At 48.1% G+C, this 23159-nt stretch overlaps 1 protein-coding gene and 1 pseudogene across 2 annotated transcripts in view; both read left to right on the forward strand.

Moving 5' to 3' along the window:
- Positions 1-23159, forward strand: part of LOC134730694 (putative postmeiotic segregation increased 2-like protein 1) — a 47946-nt gene that overhangs the window by 6261 nt on the left and 18526 nt on the right. Inside the window, exons 2-5 of one of the 2 annotated variants that reach the window (XM_063605835.1) lie at positions 15761-15847; positions 16027-16129; positions 17261-17444; positions 20501-20589. In XM_063605835.1, the coding sequence (XP_063461905.1) occupies positions 15761-15847; positions 16027-16129; positions 17261-17444; positions 20501-20589 (463 nt within the window). The remainder of the gene's footprint in view (positions 1-15760; positions 15848-16026; positions 16130-17260; positions 17445-20500; positions 20590-23159) is intronic. The other variant, XM_063605836.1, reaches the window with a different exon arrangement.
- Positions 1753-11084, forward strand: LOC129398244 (uncharacterized; annotated as a pseudogene).

Raw genomic sequence — 23159 nt, forward strand, 5'->3', positions numbered from 1 at the left:
TCTCATCAAAAAACTCTACAGGAACAGCATGTTTTCAAAAGTACAACAATTTCCAAACTATTTGAAATAAACCTATTAATAATTCAATGGCCAACATTTTCCAAACAAACCAATAAAATGCATAGTGTGCATGAAGCTATCTGTTACAGTCTGTGGCACTCATATTTCAGAAAGAATTCTGTGCCAATCTGAGCCCCTGCACTGTGCCTTCAAATGCTCCTGGACTGTGGCAAGCAAGTCCGTAAGAAACAGGACCTCCAGGTTCCGTCCCAGGGAGGTTGGCATTCAGCAATATAAAAAGGGAGGTGGTGCCGCAGGAAAGGGTGGAACTGGAAACACTCCTGGTTTCTTACTTTTCTCCAAGGACTCCTAGAAGTACCCCACCCCACCCCTGCTCCTTGGAGGACAACGTGATCACTGTATTCAGCTCTGTCAAGGATGGTCCAGGTTCTTCTAGATGATCTGCACAAATGGTTCCTCTCCTCCTTCCTGATGTCTGCCATTAGCACTGGAATAAAGTTCCTGCTGAAAATCCACATCTCCCCTGGGTCCGGTGTTCTGGAAGTGAGAGAGACAATGTCACACCTCAAGGAGGCAGCTCTCTAGACAGGAAGGTTATTCACGTCCCATGTCAAGTCTAGCTAGAGTTCAGAGCAATTGAGAAGTGCAATTTTATCTCCTGCCTTTCATTCTATACCCTGCTTGTGAACCATCGTGTTCAACTGTGAAACTCACACTTTGGTGACCCTGACTCCAAAACTTAATACACCCAAGGTCAGCCCCAGTGCTCTGCTTCATAGCAAGGACTTTGGGTGGGTCTTCCCAGGGAGTAGGGCACCCTCAGAGAATGTGGCTTTGGACTTCATCACAGCTGGGGCCTTTTGTGTCACTTCAGATCTAAACTTGTAACCGTGCTAGATCTGTTTCTAATGTGACAACATCAGGAACCACGAGTCCAGAAGCCTAATCCATAATCCTCCCTCCTCATGACGAAGTCTCATGCTCTGTGCTCAACATGGTTAGCTGCACAAGATGTAAACCAAAGCTTCACTGAACCCTCGACCCAAATCGGTAACTCAAGTGCGTCAATCATAATGAACCTCCCCGAACTCAGTATTTATGATTATTTTTGAGGCAGGGTCTCACTCTGTCACCCGGGCTGGAGTGCAGTGGCAGGATCAGGGCTCCCTGCAGCCCCGACCTCCCAGGCTCCAGCGATCCTCCTGCCTCAGCCTCCTGAGTAGTTGGGAGTAGAGATGCCTCCCACATCGCCTGGCTAATTTTTGTATTTTTGTGGAGAGGGGATATCTCGCCACGTTGCCCAGGCTTGAAGCCAGATCAAGCAATTGGGTTCCTTGGATTTCCGAAATAGACCCCAATATTCTGCCTTTACCCCGGAGGATGCAGATGTACCTTCTCTCAGGCCGATGACCTCAGGCCTCCACGGTCCCTGGAGCTCTAGGAAAGGTGGGCGCGATCTCGCGCCCACACCCAGTGCTCTGGGTCATAAGCCTGGATCTGGAAAAACAAACGCGCTTTGAGAAGACGGGGACTCCCCAGGATACCCCTCTCTCCCCTCGTCCAGCCTCCAGCCCACCCGATTCCTCCCCACATCCTCCACGTCCCCAGGCCCCACCCACCTCTTCCAACTCCTCCAGGGAAACCCAAGCCCTGCAGTGCATGTAACAGAAGAAGTGGAACCGATGCTTCCGGAACAAGGCTATCTGAGAGCAGTTCTTCCTGGCCCTCGGGTTCATGTAACGGCATAACTGGAACCAAAGCTCATGGAGCAAGGATATATGAGAGCGGGTCTCCTCGTACAGGAAGCAGATGATGTTTTGTTTGGGGGCCTCGTCGTCCTCCTCCATGTCATTGGCCAGATAGCTGAGGACAGAAATCAGGTTGCTGCTCAGGGGCACCACCAGGAGAGACCTCCGGCTGAGATCAGCTTCCCAGAGAGGAAGAAAAGGGACCGTCCCTAGCTCAGGACTGGCACCCACCCTGCAGAGAGCCATGCCTTCCTCAGGAGGGCTCTGCTGGACAGAGACCTGATCAAGGGCGTCTCCCACTCCTTCAGGATGGAGACAAAAACCCAACTGGTGACCAAGAGTGGTGGCTTAGGCCTGGAATCCCAGCACACTGGGAGGCCGAAGCAGGAGGATCACTTGAGGCCAGGAGTTTGAGACAGGCCTGGGCAACATAGCAAGACCCTTGTCTCTATTAAAAATATAAAAAATACGCCAGACGCGGTGGCTCATGCCTGTAATCCCAGCGCTTTGGAAGGCTGAAGCAGGTGGATTGCTTGAGACCAGGAGTTTGAGACCAGCCTGGTCAACACAGAGAAACCCCATCTATACTAAAAATACAAAAATCAGCCTGGTGCGGTGGCACACCCATTAGTCCTAGCTACTCAAGAGGCTGAAGCATAAGAATTGTGTGAACCCAGGAGGCGGAGGTTGCAGTGAGCCAAGATTGGGCCCCTCCATTCCAGCCTGAGACACACAGCAACACTCTTGTCTTGATAAATAAATAAATAAATAAATAAATAAATAAATAAATAAAAACTGTCCAGGTGTGGTGGCACAGCCCTGTAGTCGGAGCTAATCAAGAGGCTGAGGTGGGAGGATCGCTTGAGCCCAGGATATGGAGGCTGCGGTGAGCTATGATCTCACCACTGCACTCCAGCTTAGGGGACAGGGCAAGTCTGTCTCAAAAAAAAAAAAAGCAATTGAATACATTGATATTTTGCCAGGACCCTGCCTTCTACAGGCATCTAGTCTAATGGCACTGGGAGTAATCAGAGGAGATGTCCTAATCCCAATGTCACATTATAATAGGATGTAACTGGAGAGCTACGGGCATGCAGAAGTTGGAAGATGAGGGAAGGCATCACAGAGGCTGTAGGGTGAACCGACTTCAAGGAATGGGTGCTTCCCTTCAGAACCACGTGTGTGGGACACCCAGACAGAAAACACAAATGCAAAGTCAAGTGGAGGGCATTTGGAAGGAGCAGTGAAGCCAAGCCAGGAAACACCAAGATGGCGAGCCAGTGTGGTTGTAGAGATTGTAGAGAGGGTGGAATTGGCACTGTGGACCCTGGCCTCGATAGAGAAAGACATCAGCTAAGGAAGTTGTTCAGGTGGGCGGTGAGGTTGTCGTGCTTTGGAAAGATGTTCAGGCTGCACTAGGAAGCCCCTTGGCTTGGGGAGAGACTCCAGGAAACCCCAGCAGGGAGCATTTGACAGTGGATTCGAGTGATGCAAGGGGGACCTGGACTGTGACCTCTGTCACGGGAACCCAGAGGAGGTTGATGGCTTTTGCGGTTGATGTGGGAAGGAGAGAGAGAGAAGAACCGGAAACGTCTGCTTGCTGGGGGAAGTGTCATGTCCGCTCCTCCGCTCCTTTTCTTCTCCCCTTAGGAGCGGTTCATGGTTCCTTTTGTTTTTTGTTCTTTTTTTGTTTTTTTTTTGTTGTTTTTTTTTTTTTTTTGAGACGGAGTCTCATTCCGTCGCCCAGGCTGGAGTGCAGTGGTGCGATCTCGGCTCACTGCAAGCTCCGCCTCCCAGGTTCATGCCATTCTCCTCCCTCAGCCTCCCGAGTAGCTGGGACTACGGGAGCCCGCCACCACACCCGGCTAATTTTTGTATTTTTTTTTTTTAAGTGGAGACAGGGTTTCACCATGTTAGCCAGGATGGTCTCGCTCTCCTGACCTTGTGATCCGCCCACCTCGGCCTCCCAAACTGTTGAGATTACAGGCGTGAGCCACCGCACCTGGCCTGTTTTACTCTTTTATTTGTACACTGGCATTGGAGTTTGTTTTGTTTGCCTGTTTTTTTTTTTTTTTTTTTTGAAAAAAAGTCTCACTCTGTTGCCCAGGCTGGAGTGCAGTGGCTCAACCTTAGCTTACTGCAACCTCCACCTCCTGGGTTCAAGGGGTTCTCTTGCCTCAGCCTCCCAAGTAGCTTGGATAACAGGTGCACACCAACATGCCCGACTGATTTTTCTATTTTTAGTAGAGACGGGGTTTTGCCATGTTGGCCAGGCTGGTCTCAAACTCCTGATCTCAGGTGATCCGCTTGCCTCGGCCTCCCAAAGTGCTGGGATTACAGGCCTGAGCCACCACGCCCAGCCTGAGTTTCTTTTTAGAGACAACAGTCTAAGATACTATAATCCTGTCTTTTTTGTACACAGAATAAAGAGGACAAATAGGTGAAAGAATAAATGAAAGGCTGCAATCCCACTTCCCCCGCTGTCCCAGGGCATTGGATATTGATGGATAGGAGGCAGCAAACCACTCACAGAGCCAGGAAGAAATGAATGCGTTGGTATTGCCAGGAGGGGAGGCCGGCCCGGCTGAAATACGCTATGACCATAGCCAGGAGATACTGATGGAGAGAAAGGAACACAGAGAGGGAGAGGTCACATCTTGGGAGAGGAAGATTGTGGAGATAGTGGAATGGGGGTCTGGGGAGGGGTTGCCCATCAGAGAAGGGACCTCAGCATTGGGGTGACTGTGCTCATGTGGAAATTGCGGGGTGGAGGGGTATTCGAAGGTCGGATGCAAATCCGAGAAGCCGGAGGAAGGGTTTTCGGTGATGCTCCCAGGATGGTGGGCTCTGATGGGATCTTGGGAGGGGGTGTGTCTAGGTCGGCTGGTGTCAGGAGGGTCTTTTGTGTGCCAGGCAGAGAACTGTCCCAAGGAGCTGAGAGTAGAGGGCCCAGGAGCTTCAGGACTGCAGCCAGACTGTGGCCCAGGGCTCAGATCCCAAAGGACCCATAGGAGAGGCAGGGGCCACTCATTCACTCTGCAAGAGACCAGCAGAGTCCTGAGAGAGATGCTGACAAATCATAAAAAGACAAAGAATAGCCGGGAGTGGCAGCTCAAGCCTGTGATCCCAGTACTTTTTGAGAGGTGGAGACAGGAGTATCACATGAGCCCAACAGTTGGAGAACAACCTGGGCAACACAGCGAGACCCTGTTTCTACGAAGATTTCAAAAATTCATCGAGCATGGTGGCATGTGCCTAGTCCCAGCTCCTCAGGAGTCTAAGGAAAGAGGATTGCTTGAGCCCAGGAGTGAGAGTGAGCTATGATCATGCCACTGTACTCCATCCTGGGGAGCAGAGCTGGACTCTGTCTCAGAAAAACAAATGTGTGGGTGCCAAGACTCAAGACCATGGGAGCTGGTCAGACACAGTGCTGATGTCTGTAATCTCAGCACTTTGGGAGGCCAAGGCGGGTGGATCACCTGAGGTCAGGTGTTCGGCACCAATCTGGCCAACAGGGCAAAACCCCGTCTCTACTAAAAACACAAAAATTAGCCAGGCGTGGTGGTTCACGTTTGTAATCCCAGCTGCTTGGAGGCTGAGGCACGAGAATCGCTTGAACCCAGGAGGCATCAGCTGCAGTGAGTCAAGACCGAGACACTGCCCTCCAGCCTGGGCAACAGAGCAAGACTGTGTCTCACAAAACAAAAACAAAAACAAAAACAAACTGTAGGAGCATCTGGTGGGAGGTGGTGGAGGGAGAACTGTGGGTTTGGAAGCTGCGCCCTCCCGCTGGCCGTGCGTTAGAACAGGAACACAGTTACATAGAGAACAACCTTACCTTGTCCGACACCCTCAGATCTTTGTCCCAGGCCAGGAATCTTTTAATGACAGGATCCTCTGTGATTAGAGAGCAGATATCAGCGTGAGAAGCAGGACAGGGTTTCCGTGGGAGCAGCAGGGCAGTGAGGAGAAGTGTGCCTCCCGGGGGAAAGTCTCAGGATTGTGGCCGCGGGTGAGGTGGATGGGAGAGGGGAGAATGACTTTCACTGGGCAAGGGAGAGAGGCTCCTGCTCTGAGACTCCCCTGAGAAGAGGCCGAAGGAGGCCCTGGGTGTGAGAATCTACAGGATGTAGAGCTGGGAATCAGCCAGGACCCCCTCCAGCAGACACGGAGGGACCACTGCAGAGTCATAAAGGAATTCCCATCATTTCCTCATGAGGCAGTCACACATCAGGGTGTGACCATGGCCTTGGTATCCCTCACTATGGATGGAAACACTTAGGTTTAGAAAAGTCGGTAAGAAACATTAAGTTTCAGAGGGCACAGCTGAAACCACTTTTTTGATTTTTGATTTTGTTTTTCTTTATTTGATTTTTATTTTTATTTATTTATTAATTTATTTTGAGACAGAGTCTTGCTCTGTGGGCCAGGCTGGAATGCATTGGCCTGATCTTGGCTCACTGCAACCTCTGCCTCCTGGGTTTAAGCAATTCTCCTGTCTCAGCCTCCCGAGTAGCTGGAACTACAGGGATGAGCTACTGTGCCCAGCCTTGGTTTTTCTTTTGACGCAGACTTTTGCTCTGTCACCCAGGCTGGAGTGCAGTGGTGCAGTCATAGCTCACTGCAGCCTCAAAGTCCTGAGTTCAAGCAATCCTCTTGCCTCAGCCTCCCAACGTGCTGGGATCTCAGGCGGGAGCCACAGCGCCTGGCCCAAAACCAAGCTTTCTTATCCCAAGCACCGACCTTTATCAAGTCTACCTAATCCTCTGTTGTCTCCTAAGTGTCCCTCATGAGTGATCACTTCAGAGTCCTCCCGCATGGAGAGCTCACCCACTGGGGCATATTTTTCCCATTGGAAAAGTGTGGTTATTGGAAGTTTCCTCTTTAGAAAGAACAGGATTGGAGGTGCTCTCTGGGGTGTCCTCCTACCAAGCAGCCTGTTGAAGGCCTCGTAGTACTCAGGGAGCACGAGCGACACTCGCCGTCGCTTCGCCTTCATCTTGAGGCCACACAGCGTCTCCGCCACCCAGGTCTCCTCAGGCTCAGGGGCGAGCTCCTGCTCTGGCTCATCGTCAGATTCATCCAAACACTCCCTCTTCCTTTTCCAGCCAAGGGACTTACGTGGGGGGCTGGGATCTACCCCAGGGGCTGAGTAAAGAAACCAGGCCACCGTGTAATGCTTCTGCAACTGATCACGTTAGACCCCGACCCCAAACCCCAAACCACTCTCCATCCTCCCCAGCCTCGCAGACTGCTGGCTTCTCCAAGCCACCTTTCTGACTTTCTCCTCTGCTCAACCCCATGTGCCACTCCTTCCCCTCCCCATTCTTCCCTCTCTCTGTCCTCAGAACACTGCCTCATATCCTTCCCTGGTCCCTGGCTCTCTGAGTCCCTCTTTTTTTTTTTTTTTGTTTCGAGACAGAATCTTGCTTTGTCACCCAGGCTGGAGTGTAGTGGTGCAATCTCAGCTCACTGCAACATCCATCTCCCGGATTCCAGTTATTCTCCTGCCTCAGCCTCTCAGGTAGCTGGGATTACAGGTGCCTGCCATAATGCCCAGCTCAATTTTGTACTTTTAGTAGAGACAGGGTTTCACCATGTTGGCCAGGCTGGTCTCAAACTCCTGGCCTCAAGTGATCCGCCTGCCTTGGCTTCCCAAAGTGCTGGGATTACAAGTGTGAGCCACTGCACCCAGCCTGAATTTCTCCATTCTTCCCACACACCCTCCCCAGGGTCTCCTTCCTGACCTCTGACCCTTCTTTTTTTCTTCCTCTTTTTTTTTTTTGAGACAGCATCTCACTCTGTCACCCAGACTGGAGTGCAGTAGCACGATCTCGGCTCACTGCAACCTCTTCCTCCCAGGCTCAAGTGATTCTCCTGTCTCAGCCTCCCAAGTAGCTGGGATTATAGGCACACACCACTACCGCCTGGCTAATTTTTGTACTTTTAGTAGAGATGGGGTTTCACCATGTTGGCCAGGCTGGTCTTGAACTCCTGACCTCAGGTGATCTGCCCGCCTCAGCCTCCCAAAGTGTTGGGGTTACAGGGGTGAGCCACCACGCCTGGCCCCCTTCCTTCGTCTTAGTCAATCGTATGCCACCTCTTCTTCCTCCAGTCCCCTCACCTGATGGTCCCGACACTTCATCATCCACCACCTCCTGGAGGGGGTACCCTGAGGTGCTCCGCTGGGGGCTCTGCTCTTCCTGGGGCTGCGGTTGATGGCTCATCATGATCTTTCCCAAAATCTGTCCCATCTCACCGAACCTAGTCTCTGTTCTGTCCTTGGTCTTCTTCTGGACACTGCTGGGATCCAGAAGAGTGTGTTATCAATTCTCGAGGCTGGGAGAAGTCAGGAGTGGAGAACAGCTCTGAGAAGTTACTGTTGTCCAACTGAACTGCCGGGTGCCGACAGAGTCCGGTCCCTCCAATCAGGAAGGTCGGAATCTCTGATGTCATCGTTCATGCCAACCTGGCAACCAGTTTGAACAAAAACACATGTAACTGCCAGGCTGATCTCTTGTCCTGGAGATCCTGGGTGAATGGTATCTCCTGCCACTGTCCCAACCTCAGACCACTGTCCAAAAGCATCTTCAGGGTCTCCGCATCCCTCTGTTCCCTGTCCCAGCAGAGGCTGTGTCCTCTCCGCTCAAAGCTTGAAGCGTATTGGGGTCTCCTCTCCTCTGTACATGCCCGTTTCAGAGTCCGGTCTGGTGGGAGAGGGATCAGGATGGGAAAGAAAAGTAGGGTAAGCAGAAGCGATGAAACCTTACAAGAGTGAGATTATCATGTACAAGAGATCCCAGGAACATTGACTTGATGAAAAAGTCACATCAGAGCACTCAATTTGGCAGAGCTTTTCTGCCGAATGTCTACTGACATTCACTGTCTGAGATTCTGTACTGGGGGTACACGTGTCCTCTGCCCTAAGGCATCTTTGAGTCCAAGAGATATTTTGAGGACCGGAAATCATAGGAAACTGCCCATGAGTTCACACATATTTCCAATGGTGTCCCCAATTTCAGGGAGTCCACGGATCACCTAAAACCAGCCCCTCCAGTTTGGCTAAGAAACTCTATATATCAAGTTTTGTATCATATGTATTGCTCTTAACTCAGAAAATTCCACCATTTTTGGCAGTGGTTTATTTATTTATACCATTGAAGGAAATGGTTTATTTATGAATCTATATTATGGATATTCTATAAGATACTGGGTGTACAAAAAGACTAAGTCGAAAAATCTCAGCTGTGCACAGTGGCTCATGCTTGTAATCCCATCTCTTTGGGTGGCCAAGGGAGGAAGACTGCCTGAGGCCAGCAGTTCGAGACCAGTATAGGCAACATAGCAAGAGCCCATCTCTAAAACAAAACAAAACAAAACAAAATTAGCCAGGTGTCGTGGCTGGCACCTGTGTTCCAACAACTTGAGAGACTGAGGTGGCAGGAGGATTGCTTGAGCCTAGGAGTTAGGGGCTGCGGTGAGCTGTGATCGTGACACCGCACTCCAGCCTGGGCAACACAGCAAGACCTTGTGTCAAAAAAATTCTTTTAATTAAATATAAAAGAGTTTCATGACATTCAGAGACCATCCAAAGAACCTGTGGGTTCCGGCCAGGCACAGTGGCTCACACCTGTAATCCCAGCGCTTTGGGAGGCCATAGCAGGTGGATCGCTTGAGGTCAGGAGTTTAAGAGCAGCCTGGCCAACATGGTGAAACCCCATCTCTTCTAAAAATACAAAAAATTAGTCAGGCATGGTGGTGGGTGCCTGTAATCCCAGCCACTCAGGAGGCGGGGGCAGCAGAATGGCTTAAACTTGGGAGGCGGAGGTTGCAGTGAGCCAAGGTCGCACCATTGCACTCCAGCCTGGGCAACAAGAGCAAAACTACATCTCAAAAAAAAAAAAAAAAAAAAAAAAGAGAACCTGTGGATGAGTTCCCACATGGCTTCCTAACGGGCTGCGGCTCTCCTAGGAGTCTCTCGCTCATGGGAAAGGCACAAACTGAATGCGGGAGGAAATCCCATTGCTGTGGAAGTCCCATTGTTAGGAAGCTCTGCTTTTCTGGAGTTCAAATTTGCATTCATGATGCTTTAAACCGTCAGAGCTGGGTGTGTCCTCCTACAACAAATCACTTTACTCTCTCTCTCTCCTAGTTAACAGGCTTTCAAATATTAGAACATCCATGTTCTGACCTCATTAAAATTGCTCTTTTGTGGAATGAAAAGCTCTGATTTAACCCGTCTTTAAGCCTGGTATGCATATTCCTCTCTGTTCCGGCCACCTTGTCTAGACACACTACACTGAGGCAGTGCCCATCTTAGATGATGTTGACACATTGTCAAAAAATGGGCAAACCAGGTGCGGTGGCTCACACTTGTAATCCCAGCACTTTTGGAAGCCGATGCCGACAGATAACCAGAGGTGAGGAGGTTGAGATCAGCCTGGCCAACATGGTGAAACCTGTCTGTTTTTCTGTAAAAATACAGAAACAATGAGCTGGGCGTGGGAGTGCACTTCTGTAATCCCAGCTACTTGTGGGGCTGAGGCAGGAGAATCACTTGAACCGGGAAGGTGGAGGTTCCAGTGAGCCGAGATCACGACACTACACTCCAGCCTGGGCGACAGAGTGAGACTCCGACTCAAAAAAAAAAAAAAGTGCCAGACAGCCCAGGTTTGGTCTGATATGTTCAGAAAAAAGCAAAACAGTCACCTCTCACCTTTTCTTTTCCTGCAATGATGCCGTTTAATACAACAATGGCTGTAGGTATGCTGCAGAAATATCATTCAAGTGAAACAGAAGGGCTTTCCTGGCTGGACACAGCGGTCACTCCTGCAATCCCAACACTTTGGTTGGCTAAGGTGGGAGGATTTCTTGCGGCCAGGAGTTCGAGGCTGCAGTGAGCTGTGATCCACCACTGCATTCCAGGCTGGGCATCAGAGTGAGGCCTCTCTCTAAAAAAAACCCTTCACTCCCCAAAAAAAGGGATTTTCAAATACCAGCCTTTCAGCATGAGGATCACATGGAGGAACATTAAGACACAGATGCTGGGACCCAGCCCTATTGATTGTAATTTAAAAACTGAGGTGAGGCCTGATTTAGCTCCGTCATTGGAATCCATTCAGATTTGAAATTCTCTGAGTTGGACAGTGCAAGAGAGATCCTAAAGAAAACAAAGTCACTGTGGACTGAAATGAGCTGACAAGGTTTTCTGAGCGTGGTGAAATATGATCTGGGCCTCACTTGGGAGGGCTGTGGCCAGGCCTTGAGTCCGTGGCTCAGTGGGGCCTTCTGAAACAGCCTCCAAGCCGCACCCCCCCTCCTTCATTTGCTAGTGGATGACCCCCTCCAGCAGCTTTGGTGCTGATGGGAATAAGTCGACCTGCAGCGGAAGTTCAGCCCAAGTCTCAGCCCAGCAGCTTCTCCACACCTGTCCGGGGTCTGGTCATGCTGCCGTCTCTGCGGTTCTCTGCGGAGTCGTGGTTTCTGTACCTTGAAGAGAACTTCCCCTTTGGGACCCAGAAACCCAGTGAATCCTCAGGAAAAAAGGGAATGAAATTACTGAAGACAACTCTGTGGCGGGGAGATGGAAAAGAGGCTCTCTCTTTTTTTTTTTCCTAATATTTTGAGACAGAGTTTCGCTTTTGTCACCCAGGCTGCAGTGCAGTGGCTCCATCTCGGCTCACTGCAACCTCTGCCTCCCAGGTTCAAGCGATTCTCCTGCCTCAGCCTCCCGAGTAGCTGAGATTACAGGCACCCACCACCACTCCCGCCTAATTTTTGTATTTTTTTAGTAGGGACAGGGTTTCGTCATGTTTGCCAGGCTGGTCTTGAACACCTGACTTCAAATGATCCACCCGCCTCTGCCTCTCAAAGTGCTAGGAATACAGGCATAAGACACTGCACCCGGCCTGTTTTTGTTTTTTAGAGACAAGGTCTCTGTTGCCTTGGCTGGGGTGCAGTGGTACAATCAGCTCTCTGTTGCCTCCTGGGCTCAAGCAATCCTCTTCTCTCAGCCTCCCAAGTAGCTGAGACTACAGGTGCATGCCTGTAGTAGATATAGCATCTTGCTCTGTTGCCCAGACTGGTCTTGAACTCTTGGTCACAAGCGATCCTCTTGCCTTGGCCTCTCAAAGTGCTGGAATTACACGCGTGAGCCATTGAGCCCAACCAGATAAGATGATCTTTAAGGGCCCTTCCCATGGTACCATATCCAAGTCAGCGAGACTGTGGCTATAGCAAGTTTAACATAACCAGATACGCTAGTATTATGGGCTGCATGGTGTGCCCCCCACCCCTAATTCGTGTATTGAAGCCATGACCCTCCAGACCTTAGAGGTGACCTTATTGGAACCAGAGTCTTTACAGAGGTGATCAAGTTAAAATGAGGTCACTAGAGGCCAGGCACGGTGGCTCACACCTGTAATCCCAGCACTTTGGGAGGCCGAGGCAGGCAGATAATGAGCCCAAGAGACCGAGACCATGATGTCCAACATGGTGAAACCCTGTCTCTACTAAAAATACAAAAATTAGCCAGGCGTGGTGGTGTGGGCCTGTAGTCCCAGCTACTCAGGAGGCTGAGGCAAGAGAATCACTTGAACCCGGAAGGCAGAGATTGCAGTCAGCCAAGATCATGCCACTACACTCCAGCCTGGGTGACAGAGTGAGACTCTATCTCAAAAAAATAAAAATTAAAAAACTAAAAACCTACAGCACCGCCTTTTACATAATGCAATGGTTTGGTAAGCACATGCACCCCAGGGAGGTAGTGGCAGATTCAGTCAACCTTCCCAGCAGCGTGGAGACGCAGTCAGGCATAGCAGGTGTTGATGTGGTTTGAACCCACAGCTTGGCTCAAATCCACACTCCCCTACTTAGTACCGAGTGAAGCCACTTACCCTCTAAGTGCCTTACTTTTCTTTTCTTTTCTTTTCTTTTTTCTTTTTTCGAGATAGAGTCTCGCTCTGTCACCCAGGCTGGAGTGCAGTGGCATGATCTTGGCTCACTGCAAACTTCGCCTTCCAGGTTCAAGCAATTCTCCTGCCTCAGCCTCCCAAGTAGCTGGGATTACAGGTGCCCACCACCATGCCGGGCTAATTTTTGTATTTTTGATAGAGATGGGGTTTCACCATAGTGCCCAGGCTGGTCTCGAACTCCTGACCTCAAGTGATCTGTCTGCCTCGGCCTCCCAAAGTACTAGGATTAGAGGCATGAGCCACCACACCTGGCCACTTTTCTTATCTATATTTGTTATGTGGATGACTTGTGTTAACGCAAATAAGATGCTGCTCGTCATCTTTAAAGAAAATAGGTGGCAACCTGTTATAGCAAGTCCTGTTTTTATTTGTACTTATGAGGCTTTAATTAAACGCTAAGAATTAAAATGCACATAATATTAGACTTTACCTCACAAACTGGCTTCAATTATTCGATGAGACTTATATGTATTACTTAAATGAGGTTAAATTTAACCTTTAAAAAATGATTTATTGTGGCTGGGCACAGTGGCTCACACCTGTAATCCCAGCACTTGGGAGGCCAAGGCAGACGGATCACTTGAGGCCAGGAGTTGAAGACCAGCCTGACCAACACGGCAAAACCCCATCTCCGCTAAAAATACAAAAATTAGCCAGGCATGGTGGTGCACACCTGTAATCCTAGCTACTCAGGAGCCTGAGACACAAGAATCGCTTGAACCCGGGAGGCAGAGGTTGCAAGGAGGTGAGATCACACCACTGCACTCCAGCCTGGGCAATAGAGTGAGGCTCTGCCTTAAAACAAAGAAAAATGATTTTGGGGGATGATGGGGTGTCACTATGTTGACCAGGCTTGTCTCAAACTCCTTGCCTCAAGCAATCCACCCACCTCAGCCTCCCAAGTAGCTGGAATTACAGGCACATGCCACCACGCCTGGCTAGTGTGTGTGTGTGTGTGTGTGTGTGTGTGTGTGTGTGTGTGTAGAAACAAGGTCTTACTGTGTTGTTTAAGCTGCTCTCAAACTCCTGGGCTCAAGTGATCCTCCCACCTCGGCCTCCCAAAGCATTGGAATTACAGGTGTGAGCCACCTCACTGAGCCCTCCACCTTTCAGCTGAACGCAGAAAAGTACAATCTTTTAACCCAAAGCGTTCCTCACACTTAGGGTCAGGAAGAGCCCTTCATGCCCTGGAGGCAACTACTAACCCTCTGCTAAACACTCTGACTCTGGGTGTGAGAAACACACCTACTGTGCCCCACATATTTTTCCAAATACAACTTAATTTAGCCTTCACGACAACCCTGGAGTGAAGGATCATTAACTTTATTTCATAGATGTGGAAACTGAGACTCAGAGGCAGGAAATGACCTCCTTCTGGAGGCTGCAAATTCTTTGATGCTCCTTTGATCAACAGGTGGGAGCTGGCCAGAGGTGGTGGCTCACACGTATAATCCCAGCACTTTGGGAGGCCAAGGTGGGAGGATTGACTGAGGCCAGGAGTTTGAAACTAGCCTGGGCAACATAGCAAGACCTCATCTCTACAAAAAATACACAAATTAGCAGGGTGTGGTGGTGCACACCTGTAGTCGCAGCCACTCGGGAGGCTGAAGTGGTAGCATTGCTTGAGCCCAGGAGGTTGAGGCTGGAGTGAGCCATGATCAAGCCACTGCTCTCCAGCCGAGGAGATGGAGATAGACCCTGTCTCAAACAACAACAAAAAAATAGGTGAGGGTCAGCCAGGCGTGGTGGCTCACGCCTGTAATCCTAGAACTTTGGGAGGCCAAGGTGGGAGGATTGCTTGAGACCAGGACTTCAAGACCAGCCTGGGCAGCCTAGCAAGATCCCATATATCCAGGCCTCATATAATCCGCCCACCTTGACCTTTCACTTAGCATAACATCCCCAAGTTCAATCATAGTGTTACAAGTGACAGGATCTCCTTATTTTTAAGGCTGAATTAAATACTCCATTGTATGTATATATCACATTTTCTTTATCCATTCATGTGCGGATGGACATTTTTTTCTTGCTCCTTTAAAATAAGTTCACTATCTATTAGCCTGGGCAACGTGGCAAGACCCCATGTCCACAAACAATAAAAACGATTAGCTGGGTGTGGTGGTCTGTGCCCCGTAGTCCCAGCTACTCAGGAGGCTGAGGCAGGGGAGCACTTGAACCTGGAAGGTGGAGGCCACAGTGAGCCATGATCACACCACTGCACTCCAGCCTGGGTGGCAGTGGAGTCTTCAAGAAAGAAATAATAAAATAAAATAATTTCATCATTTATCTCACCTAAATATGTATTCTTGAATACTATTGTTTTGCCTGGTCTTTTTTTTTTTTTTTTTTTTTTTTTTTTTGAGACGGAGTCTTGCTCTGTTGCCCAGGCCGGAGTGCAGTGGTGTGTTCTCGGCTCACTGCAAGCTCCGTCTCCTGGGTTCACGCCATTCTCCTGCCTCAGCCTCCCGAGTAGCTGGGACTACAGGTGCCCGCCACCACGTCCGGCTAATTTTTTGTATTTTTAGTAGAGACAGGGTTTCACCGTGTTAGCCAGGATGGTCTCAATCTCCTGACCTCGTGATCCGCCTGCCTCAGCCTTCCAAAGTGCTGGGATTACAGGCATGAACCACCGCGCCCGGCCCCCGTTCTCCTTACTGGGTATGTTAAAATTATTTCTTTCAAAGGAAAAGGCTGGTCAAAGTGCAACGGTCTTTACAACTAATTGATCACAACCAGTTACAGATTTTTTTGTTCCTTCTCCACTCCAACTGCTTCACTTGACTAGCATAAGGGAAAAAAAAAAAGAGGAAAGAAAGAAAATGCTAAACTATTTAATCTGGGCTAGTAAATAGCCAGAAAGAACTTTATAAAAGTGAAATATACAAAATGACACTAGTATGTTTAACTAAAGGTCTAGTTATGACACTTAAATTTGCACATGTTATAGATAATATCAATATAAAAACTGATAGCATGGGTCCATTTTTAATAAATATATAAATATTTTAAACTTTCTAGATCTAAAGCTTAAGGACTATGGAGTGGATCTCATTGAAGTTTCAGGCAATGGATGTGGGGTAGAAGAAGAAAAGTTCGAAGGCTTAAGTAAGTTAACTTTTTCTAATCCTATTATAAAATAATTGGGCCACATGTCTTAGAATTTTGAGTAACACTGTCTTGGGAAACACAAAAACAGTTTTTTTAAAGCCAGTTACTAGATATCATGTATATTTATTGTTATAGCACTTGAAATATCTTAGTCCTTACTTTATACTCTCTTTCAGCTCTGAAACATCACACATCTAAGATTCAAGAGTTTGCCGACGTACCTCAGGTTGAAACTTTTGGCTTTCGGGGGGAAGCTCTGAGCTCACTTTGTGCACTGAGGTGATAAAATATTTTTATCCATTCACTTGACCCCTTAGAAAAACCTCTCTGAAAATTAATTGGAATCATTATTATTTACAATTTTCTGTCTCAATATCTCAGCTTCTAGCTTCTGAATTCTGTTTTGTCTCACTGCCAATCTAAGTCCTAGTACTTCTGAAATGTGAGCAATAAATGAATGAAATGAAGCAAATAGTATTGTTAAAAAAATTGGTTACCCTTATTAGAACAGTAACTTCTCAATTTGAACATAACATATAGGTAATAAATGATAGTTACCATTGGTTTTCATTATCAATTTTTAGGGAAACATTTCACCAAAGCACTACTTAATTATACCACAGATACTAAATTTTTATAAACAACTACATGCACACACACACACGCACACACACATATATATATATACATACATATATATATATATATTTTTTTTTTAGAGTCACACACTGTCACCCAGGCTGGAGTGCAGTGGCACAGTCTCAGCTCACTGCAATCTCTGCCTCCCAGGTTCAAGTGATTCTTGTGCCTCAGCCTCCTGAAGAGCTTGGACTATAGCGTGCACCACCACTCTTGGCTAATTTTTGTATTTTTAATAGAGGTGGGGTTTTGCCATGTTGCCCAGGCTGGTCTGGAACTCCAGGCCTCAAGTGATCTGCCCTCCTTGGCCTCCCAAAGTGCTGGAATTACAGGCATGAGCCACCGCACCCTGCCCTACATATACATTTTAATTATAATATCTTTTGGATTCTTTAAAAAAATTTTTTAAATTTTTAAAAAATTCTTTAAAAAAATTCTTTTAAAAATTTTTGTTTGAAGAGTAATAACAAAACAAATCTCTGAGAATCAATAAATCTTGAGATCATTTATGGTTTTGCAATTCAACCTGAAAAAACGAAGTCAAAATTTTTATCAAAACAAAGCATGTTTAGTGCTCTCTGTCTCACTGTCTTTCAGATGCCAAACCTTAGATTTTATGATGACTCCTCAACTGTTAGATCTCAGTTATCTCAGAGGGATCATCAGCTTTTTAAGAAAGTTTTGAGAGAAAAGCAAGTGAAGAAAAGTGTAGTCAGTGCCCAACATCACGGATCTCTCACTGAACACACCATGCCTGGTATTCTCTCACAGCGATGTCACCATTTCTACCTGCCACGTATCGGTGAAGGTTGGGACTCGACTGGTGTTTGATCACGATGGGAAAATCATCCAGAAAACCCCCTACCCCCACCCCAGAGGGACCACAGTCAGCGTGAAGCAGTTATTTTCTACGCTACCTGTACGCCATAAGGAATTTCAAAGGAATATTAAGAAGGTACAGTAAATTAATCTCGGTTTTCAAGAGTATTGGTTAATGCACATGAGCAAAAGATTTTACTAAAGATGTTTATTCTTCAGTTGATTCTCTTCCCCTAATTTATTGAGAAATGCTTTATTTGCATTTCTCATTAAAGACTTAACTTCAGGGTGATTTACTTTTTTCTTTTTATCACATAGTGTTTATTAGGACTGGGAAACATAGTGAGACTCTGTCTCTATGAAAAATTAAAAAAAAATTGACTGGGCATGGTGGCATGCACCTGTAGTTCCAGCTACTTGGGAGGCTGAAGTGGGAGGATCACTTGAGCCCAGGAACCTGAGACTGCAGTGAGCTACGATTGCGTCACTACACTTCAGACTGTGAGACAGAGTAAGACCCTGTCTGGAAAAATATATATACATAGATATACATTTTCTTTATTTTTTATTTTTATCTTTTTTTGAGATGGAGTCTCACTTTGGCACCCTGGTTGCAGTGCAGTGGCGCGATCTCAGTTCACTGCAACCTCCACCTGCCAAGTTCAAGCGATTCTCCTGCTTCAGCCTTCTGAGTAGCTACCATTACAGGCACGCGCCACCACGCCCAGCTAATTTTTGTATTTTCAGTGGAGACGGGGTTCCACCATGTTGTCCAGGCTGGCCAGGCTGGTCTCGAATTCCTGCCCTCAGGTGATCCGCCCACCTCGGCCTCTCAAAGTGCTGGGATTACAGGCGTGAGCCACCATGCCTGACCTTATGTACTTATATTTTTATGAGAATATTTCTCTTGGTTTTCTGATAAATGAGTTACTGGAACCCTTATGAATTTGAATGCAAATGAAAACAGCTAAATGTTATATAATTGTTGTGTTTAAAAAGCAGATTATAAAACTGTCTATATTATATGATTACAGTTTTATGGAAACAAAACAACAGGCCTAAATGTGTATAGTATAAAGACTGGAAGAGTCAGCACTTCCATGTTCTCAGCGGTTATCCTTGGATGTGAGATCTCATGCACTTTTTGCTCTCTTCTTTGTGCCTTTCCATTTTGCATGCATATTTCTTATAATCTAAAAAGTTACTTAAACATATGCAGCTAAAAACTTTTTTTACTTGTAAAGCATTCAGTGCTAATTTTAACTTTTTTTGTTTAGACGGAGTCTTCTCACTCTGTCGCCCAGGCTGGAGTGCAGTGGTGTGATCTTGGCTCACTGCAACCTCCGCCTCCTGGGTTCAAGTGATTCTCCTACCTCAGCCTCCCAAGTAGCTGGGATTATAGGTGTGTGTCACCACACCCAGCTAATTTTTGTATTTTTAGTAGAGATGGGGTTTCACCATGTTGGCCAGGCTGGTCTTGCACCCCTGATCTCAAGTGATCTGCCCACCTCAGCCTCCCAAAGTGCTGGGATTTCAGGCGTGAGCCACCACGCCCGGCTTTTTTTTTAAAGCTTTTTTGTAAGTCAGCCAGCAAGAACACAGGAGGAAGTACTCAAATCTCCCTTACACAGCTGGGGGCTATGTCAGGTTTTATAAGCGTAGGGTAATGAGGTGTGATTTGATTGGATCTTGCAATAAAGTAATGCTGGGAGGTGTGATCTGACTGGATCCTGCCATGGGGTGACACCAAAACTCAATGTGATTGGATCCTGGCTCCTGCCTTGGGGTGTCTGGTTCTTAAATCGGTCCGAGCTCTTCAGGCTGAGCTCTTAGGTTCCACTCCACGGTGGCACGCTTGGTTAACCTGGACATGCACAGGGTACATGACCTTCAACCTGCGGGTCGATGGCAATTGAAAAACAACTGACAACTTCATTACATAAAAGTTGAACTGATTCGGGTGCAGTGACTCACGCCTGTAATCCCAGCACTTTGGGAGGCCAAGGCAGGTGGATCACCTGAGGTCGAGGAGTTCAAGACCAGCCTGGCCAAAATGGTGAAACCCCGTCTCTACTAAAAATATAAATATTAGCCAGGCGTGGTGGCGCACCCTTGTAATCCCAGCTACCCCAGAGGCTGAGGCAGCAGAATGCTTGAACCTAGGACGTGGAGGTTGCAGTGAGCTGAGATCGTGCCATTGCACTCCAGCCTGGGTGACAAGAGTGAAACTCCATCAAAAAAAAAAAAAAAGTTGAACTAGATTTGGTCTGATGCAGTTACAGATTTACAAACCGCGTCCCACCCTCCTGCCAACACCTTCCACTCCTCATTCTTGAGGGATTAGGGATGGAGGTCATGCTTCTGTATCGACTTCATGCTGACCAGGGGCACTTAGTCCCCTAAAGTGAGAGGAATGAAACTCTTGGGCTTCTGAGTTCAGATGAGTTCTGGGGTCACCCGGAGTAGCTTGAAAGGCTGGTATTGTTGTAATACCAGCTGAAGGTGGAAGTGTTGGATCCTGGAGGACAAACAGCTCACCATCCATTTAAATAAATAGGACCAAAAAGTAACAGAACAGTGGCCACGAGGGGCCCCAACAGAGGAAGAAACCAGGTGAGGTGTGGTATAGTGGACTCGACTGCCTTCTAAATCTCAGTGGTTGTCCGGGTGCGGTGGCTCACGCCTGTAATTCCAGCAAAAGAAGAGCCGAGGCAGGGTGATCACGAGGTCAGGAGTTCAAGACCAGCCGGGCAAACATGGTGAAACCCCGTCTCTACTGAAAATACAAAAATTAGCCAGGTGTGGTGGCGTGTGCTGTAGTGTCAGCTACTAGGGAGGCTGAGGCAGGAGAATTGCTTGAACCTGGGAGGCGGAGGTTGCAGTGAGCCGAGATTGTGCCACTGCACTCCAGCCTAGGTAACAGAGCGGGACTCCATCTCAGTCAATCAATCAATCTCAGTGGTTGAACTACCCTTGATATGGTTCAGCTCTGTATCCCCAACCAAATCTCATGTCAAATTGCAATTCCCAGTGTTGAGGGAGGGACCTGGTGGGAGGTGATTGGCTCGTGGCGGCTGACGTCCCCCTTGCTGTTCTCGTGATAGTGAGTGAGCGCTCATGGGATCTGGTTGTTTAGAAGCGTGCAGCCCTCCCACTTCACTCTCTCTGTCTCTCCTGCTCCACCATGGCCAGAAACGTGCCTGCTTCCCCTTCGCCTTCTGCCGTGATTGTCAGTTTCTTGAGGCCTCCCCAGCCATGCTTCCTGTACAGCCTGCAGAACTGTGAGTCAATTAAACCTCTTTTCTTCATAAATTCCCCAGTTTCCAGTAGTTCTTTATAGCAGTGTGAAAACAGACTAATGGACCCTTCTGGTTGAAGGAATGTAGCCATTCTGCTTGTTTAACTATTTCCTTTCTGTTCATCTCTATTTCCCGGGAGGTGTTTATCCAAGTGCAATAGGAGATATTGGTGACTGCAGAGTCCCCTCAGTGTTCTGCTAGTAAATAGTTGAAGGTTGATCAGTGATCTCCAGCATTTTCAGTCTGGCATGGAAAAGCCCCCATGTAACTGGTAAAGGTATCAGTAAGCACCAGGAGGTATCTAAATCCACCAGGAGCCATAGGCATCATGTTGATGTCCATTTACCAGTCTTCCCTGGCAAGATTCTCTGAATTGTACTGCCTTGGCCAAAAGAGGTATGGGAGGGGCTGGGCACAGTGGCTCACGCCTGTAATCCCAGCATTTTGGGAGACCAATTCGGGTAGATCATTAGAGGTCAGGGGTTCAAGACCATCCTGGCCAACATGGTGACATTCCATCTCTACTGAAAATACAAAAAGTTAGCTGGGTTTGGTGTTGGGTGCCTGTAATCCCAGCTACTCGGGAGGCTGAGGCAGGATAATCACTTGAACCTGGGAGGAGGAGGTGGCAGTGAGCTGAGATCTCGCCATTGCACTCCAGCCTGGGCAACAAGAGCGAAACTTCATCTCAAAAAATAAAAAAAGAAGTCTGGGTGTGGTGGCTCATGCCTGTAATCCCAAGACTTTGGGAGGCCAGGATGGGTGGATCATGAGGTCAGGAGTTCAAGACCAGCCTGGCCTAGATGGTGAAACCCTGTCTCGAGTAAAAATACAAATATTAGCTGGGCATGGTGGCACACACCTGTAATCTCAGCTACTCAGAAGTCTGAGACAGAAGAATTGCCAAAACCCGGGAGGGAGAGGTTGCAGTGAGCCGAGATCGCGCCACTGCACTCTAGCCTGGGTGACAGAGCAAGACTCCGTCTCAAAAGAAAGAAAGAGAAAGGAAATTCCCCAGGGAAGTACCTCAGCTTATTTCATGAAGAGGTACTGAAGGAAGCAGAGGCACGTGGAGGACTTCCCCACCTCGTGCAGCTATTTGGGCCATGGCGTCTGAAATGTATTAATTCAGAGTCACCCCTTTGATGACCTTGGCAGTGGACTGCAGTCATCTGTTTAGGCCTTTCCATGGCCCGTGTCAGTGCCGGTATTTCTGTCTGTTGCACATTTGATTTCCTTGCTGTTGGCATTTAGAAGGCCCCCTGTTTCCCAGATCACACCACGGGCATGGACTGCAGAGATTGCGTCTTGTGAGTCTGTAGAAACAGTCAAGGCCTTGTCCTCTCTTAGGTCCAGAGCTCAGGTTAATGCAGATTTTCCCAGCCGTCTGTGCTGAAGTCCCTGTGGGGAGGCTCCCGGCTGGTTTCCTGTAGGTAGACAGCTACACATCCTGCCCTTCATTGGCTTCTTTTCATGAAGCTCCTGCTGTCTACAAAACATGTCTCCCTTTTCTTCTTGAACCACATCTCTGTTATTGAAACTCTAGAAGTCAGCCAGGCACAGTGGCTATGCCTGTAATCCCAGCGCTTTGGGAGGCCAAGGTGGGCGGATCACCTGAGGTCAGGAGTTCAAGACCAGCCTGGCCAACATGGCGAAACCCTGTCTCTAATACAAATACTAAAATTAGCCAAGCATGGTGGCCACTGCACTCCAGCCTGGGTGACAGAGCAAGACTCTGTCTCAAATAAAGAAAGAGAAAGTATCATGCTTTTCAGAGTTCTGTGGGTTGTTATAGTGAATTATCAAACCTGAGGACGTGGTGGGAACCTCCAAATTTGCAGCCAGTTGGTGAGAAGTACATGCGGTCTGTGGACACCCAAGCTTGCAGCTGCATCTGAAGCGAGGGCAGCCTAGCGGGGGCTGGTGGCCTTAACCTGTGGCATTTGATGTAACATCAGGGAGTTGACATCAGAATTACATCACACAGGCCAGGTGCAGTGGCTCATGCTTATAATCCCAGCAATTAGAAAGGCAAGATAAGAAGATCGCTTGAGCTTGAGTCTGAGCCCGCAGTGAGCTATGACCGCACCACTGTACCCCAGTCTGGGTGACAGCACAAGACCCCGACACCAAAAATAAAAAAGAAAAATCACAAAGAATTGCATGGCAGAGTGCCTGTCTTTCACAGCTTGTACTGTTGCAGGAACTTTCTTTTTTTCTTTCTTTTTTTTTTTTTTTTTTTTGTGATGGAGTCTCGCCCTTTCACCCAGGCTGGAGTGCAGTGGCACGATCTCGGCTCACTGCAGGCTCCGCCTCCTGGGTTCACACCATTCTCCTGCCTCAGCCTCCGGAGTAGCTGGGACTACAGGCGCCTGCCACCGCGCCCAGCTAATTTTTTGTATTTTTAGCAGAGATGGGGTTTCACCGTATTAGCCAGGGTGGTCTTGATCTCCTGACCTCATGATCCGCCCACCTCAGCCTCCCAAAGTGCTGGGATTACAGTCCTGAGCCACCGCGCCTGGAGTTTTTTTTTTTTTTTTTTTTGAGAGGGG

The sequence above is a fragment of the Pan paniscus genome, chromosome 6, assembly GCF_029289425.2.
Source record: "Pan paniscus chromosome 6, NHGRI_mPanPan1-v2.0_pri, whole genome shotgun sequence".
In the NCBI taxonomy this organism is placed as follows: domain Eukaryota; kingdom Metazoa; phylum Chordata; class Mammalia; order Primates; family Hominidae; genus Pan; species Pan paniscus.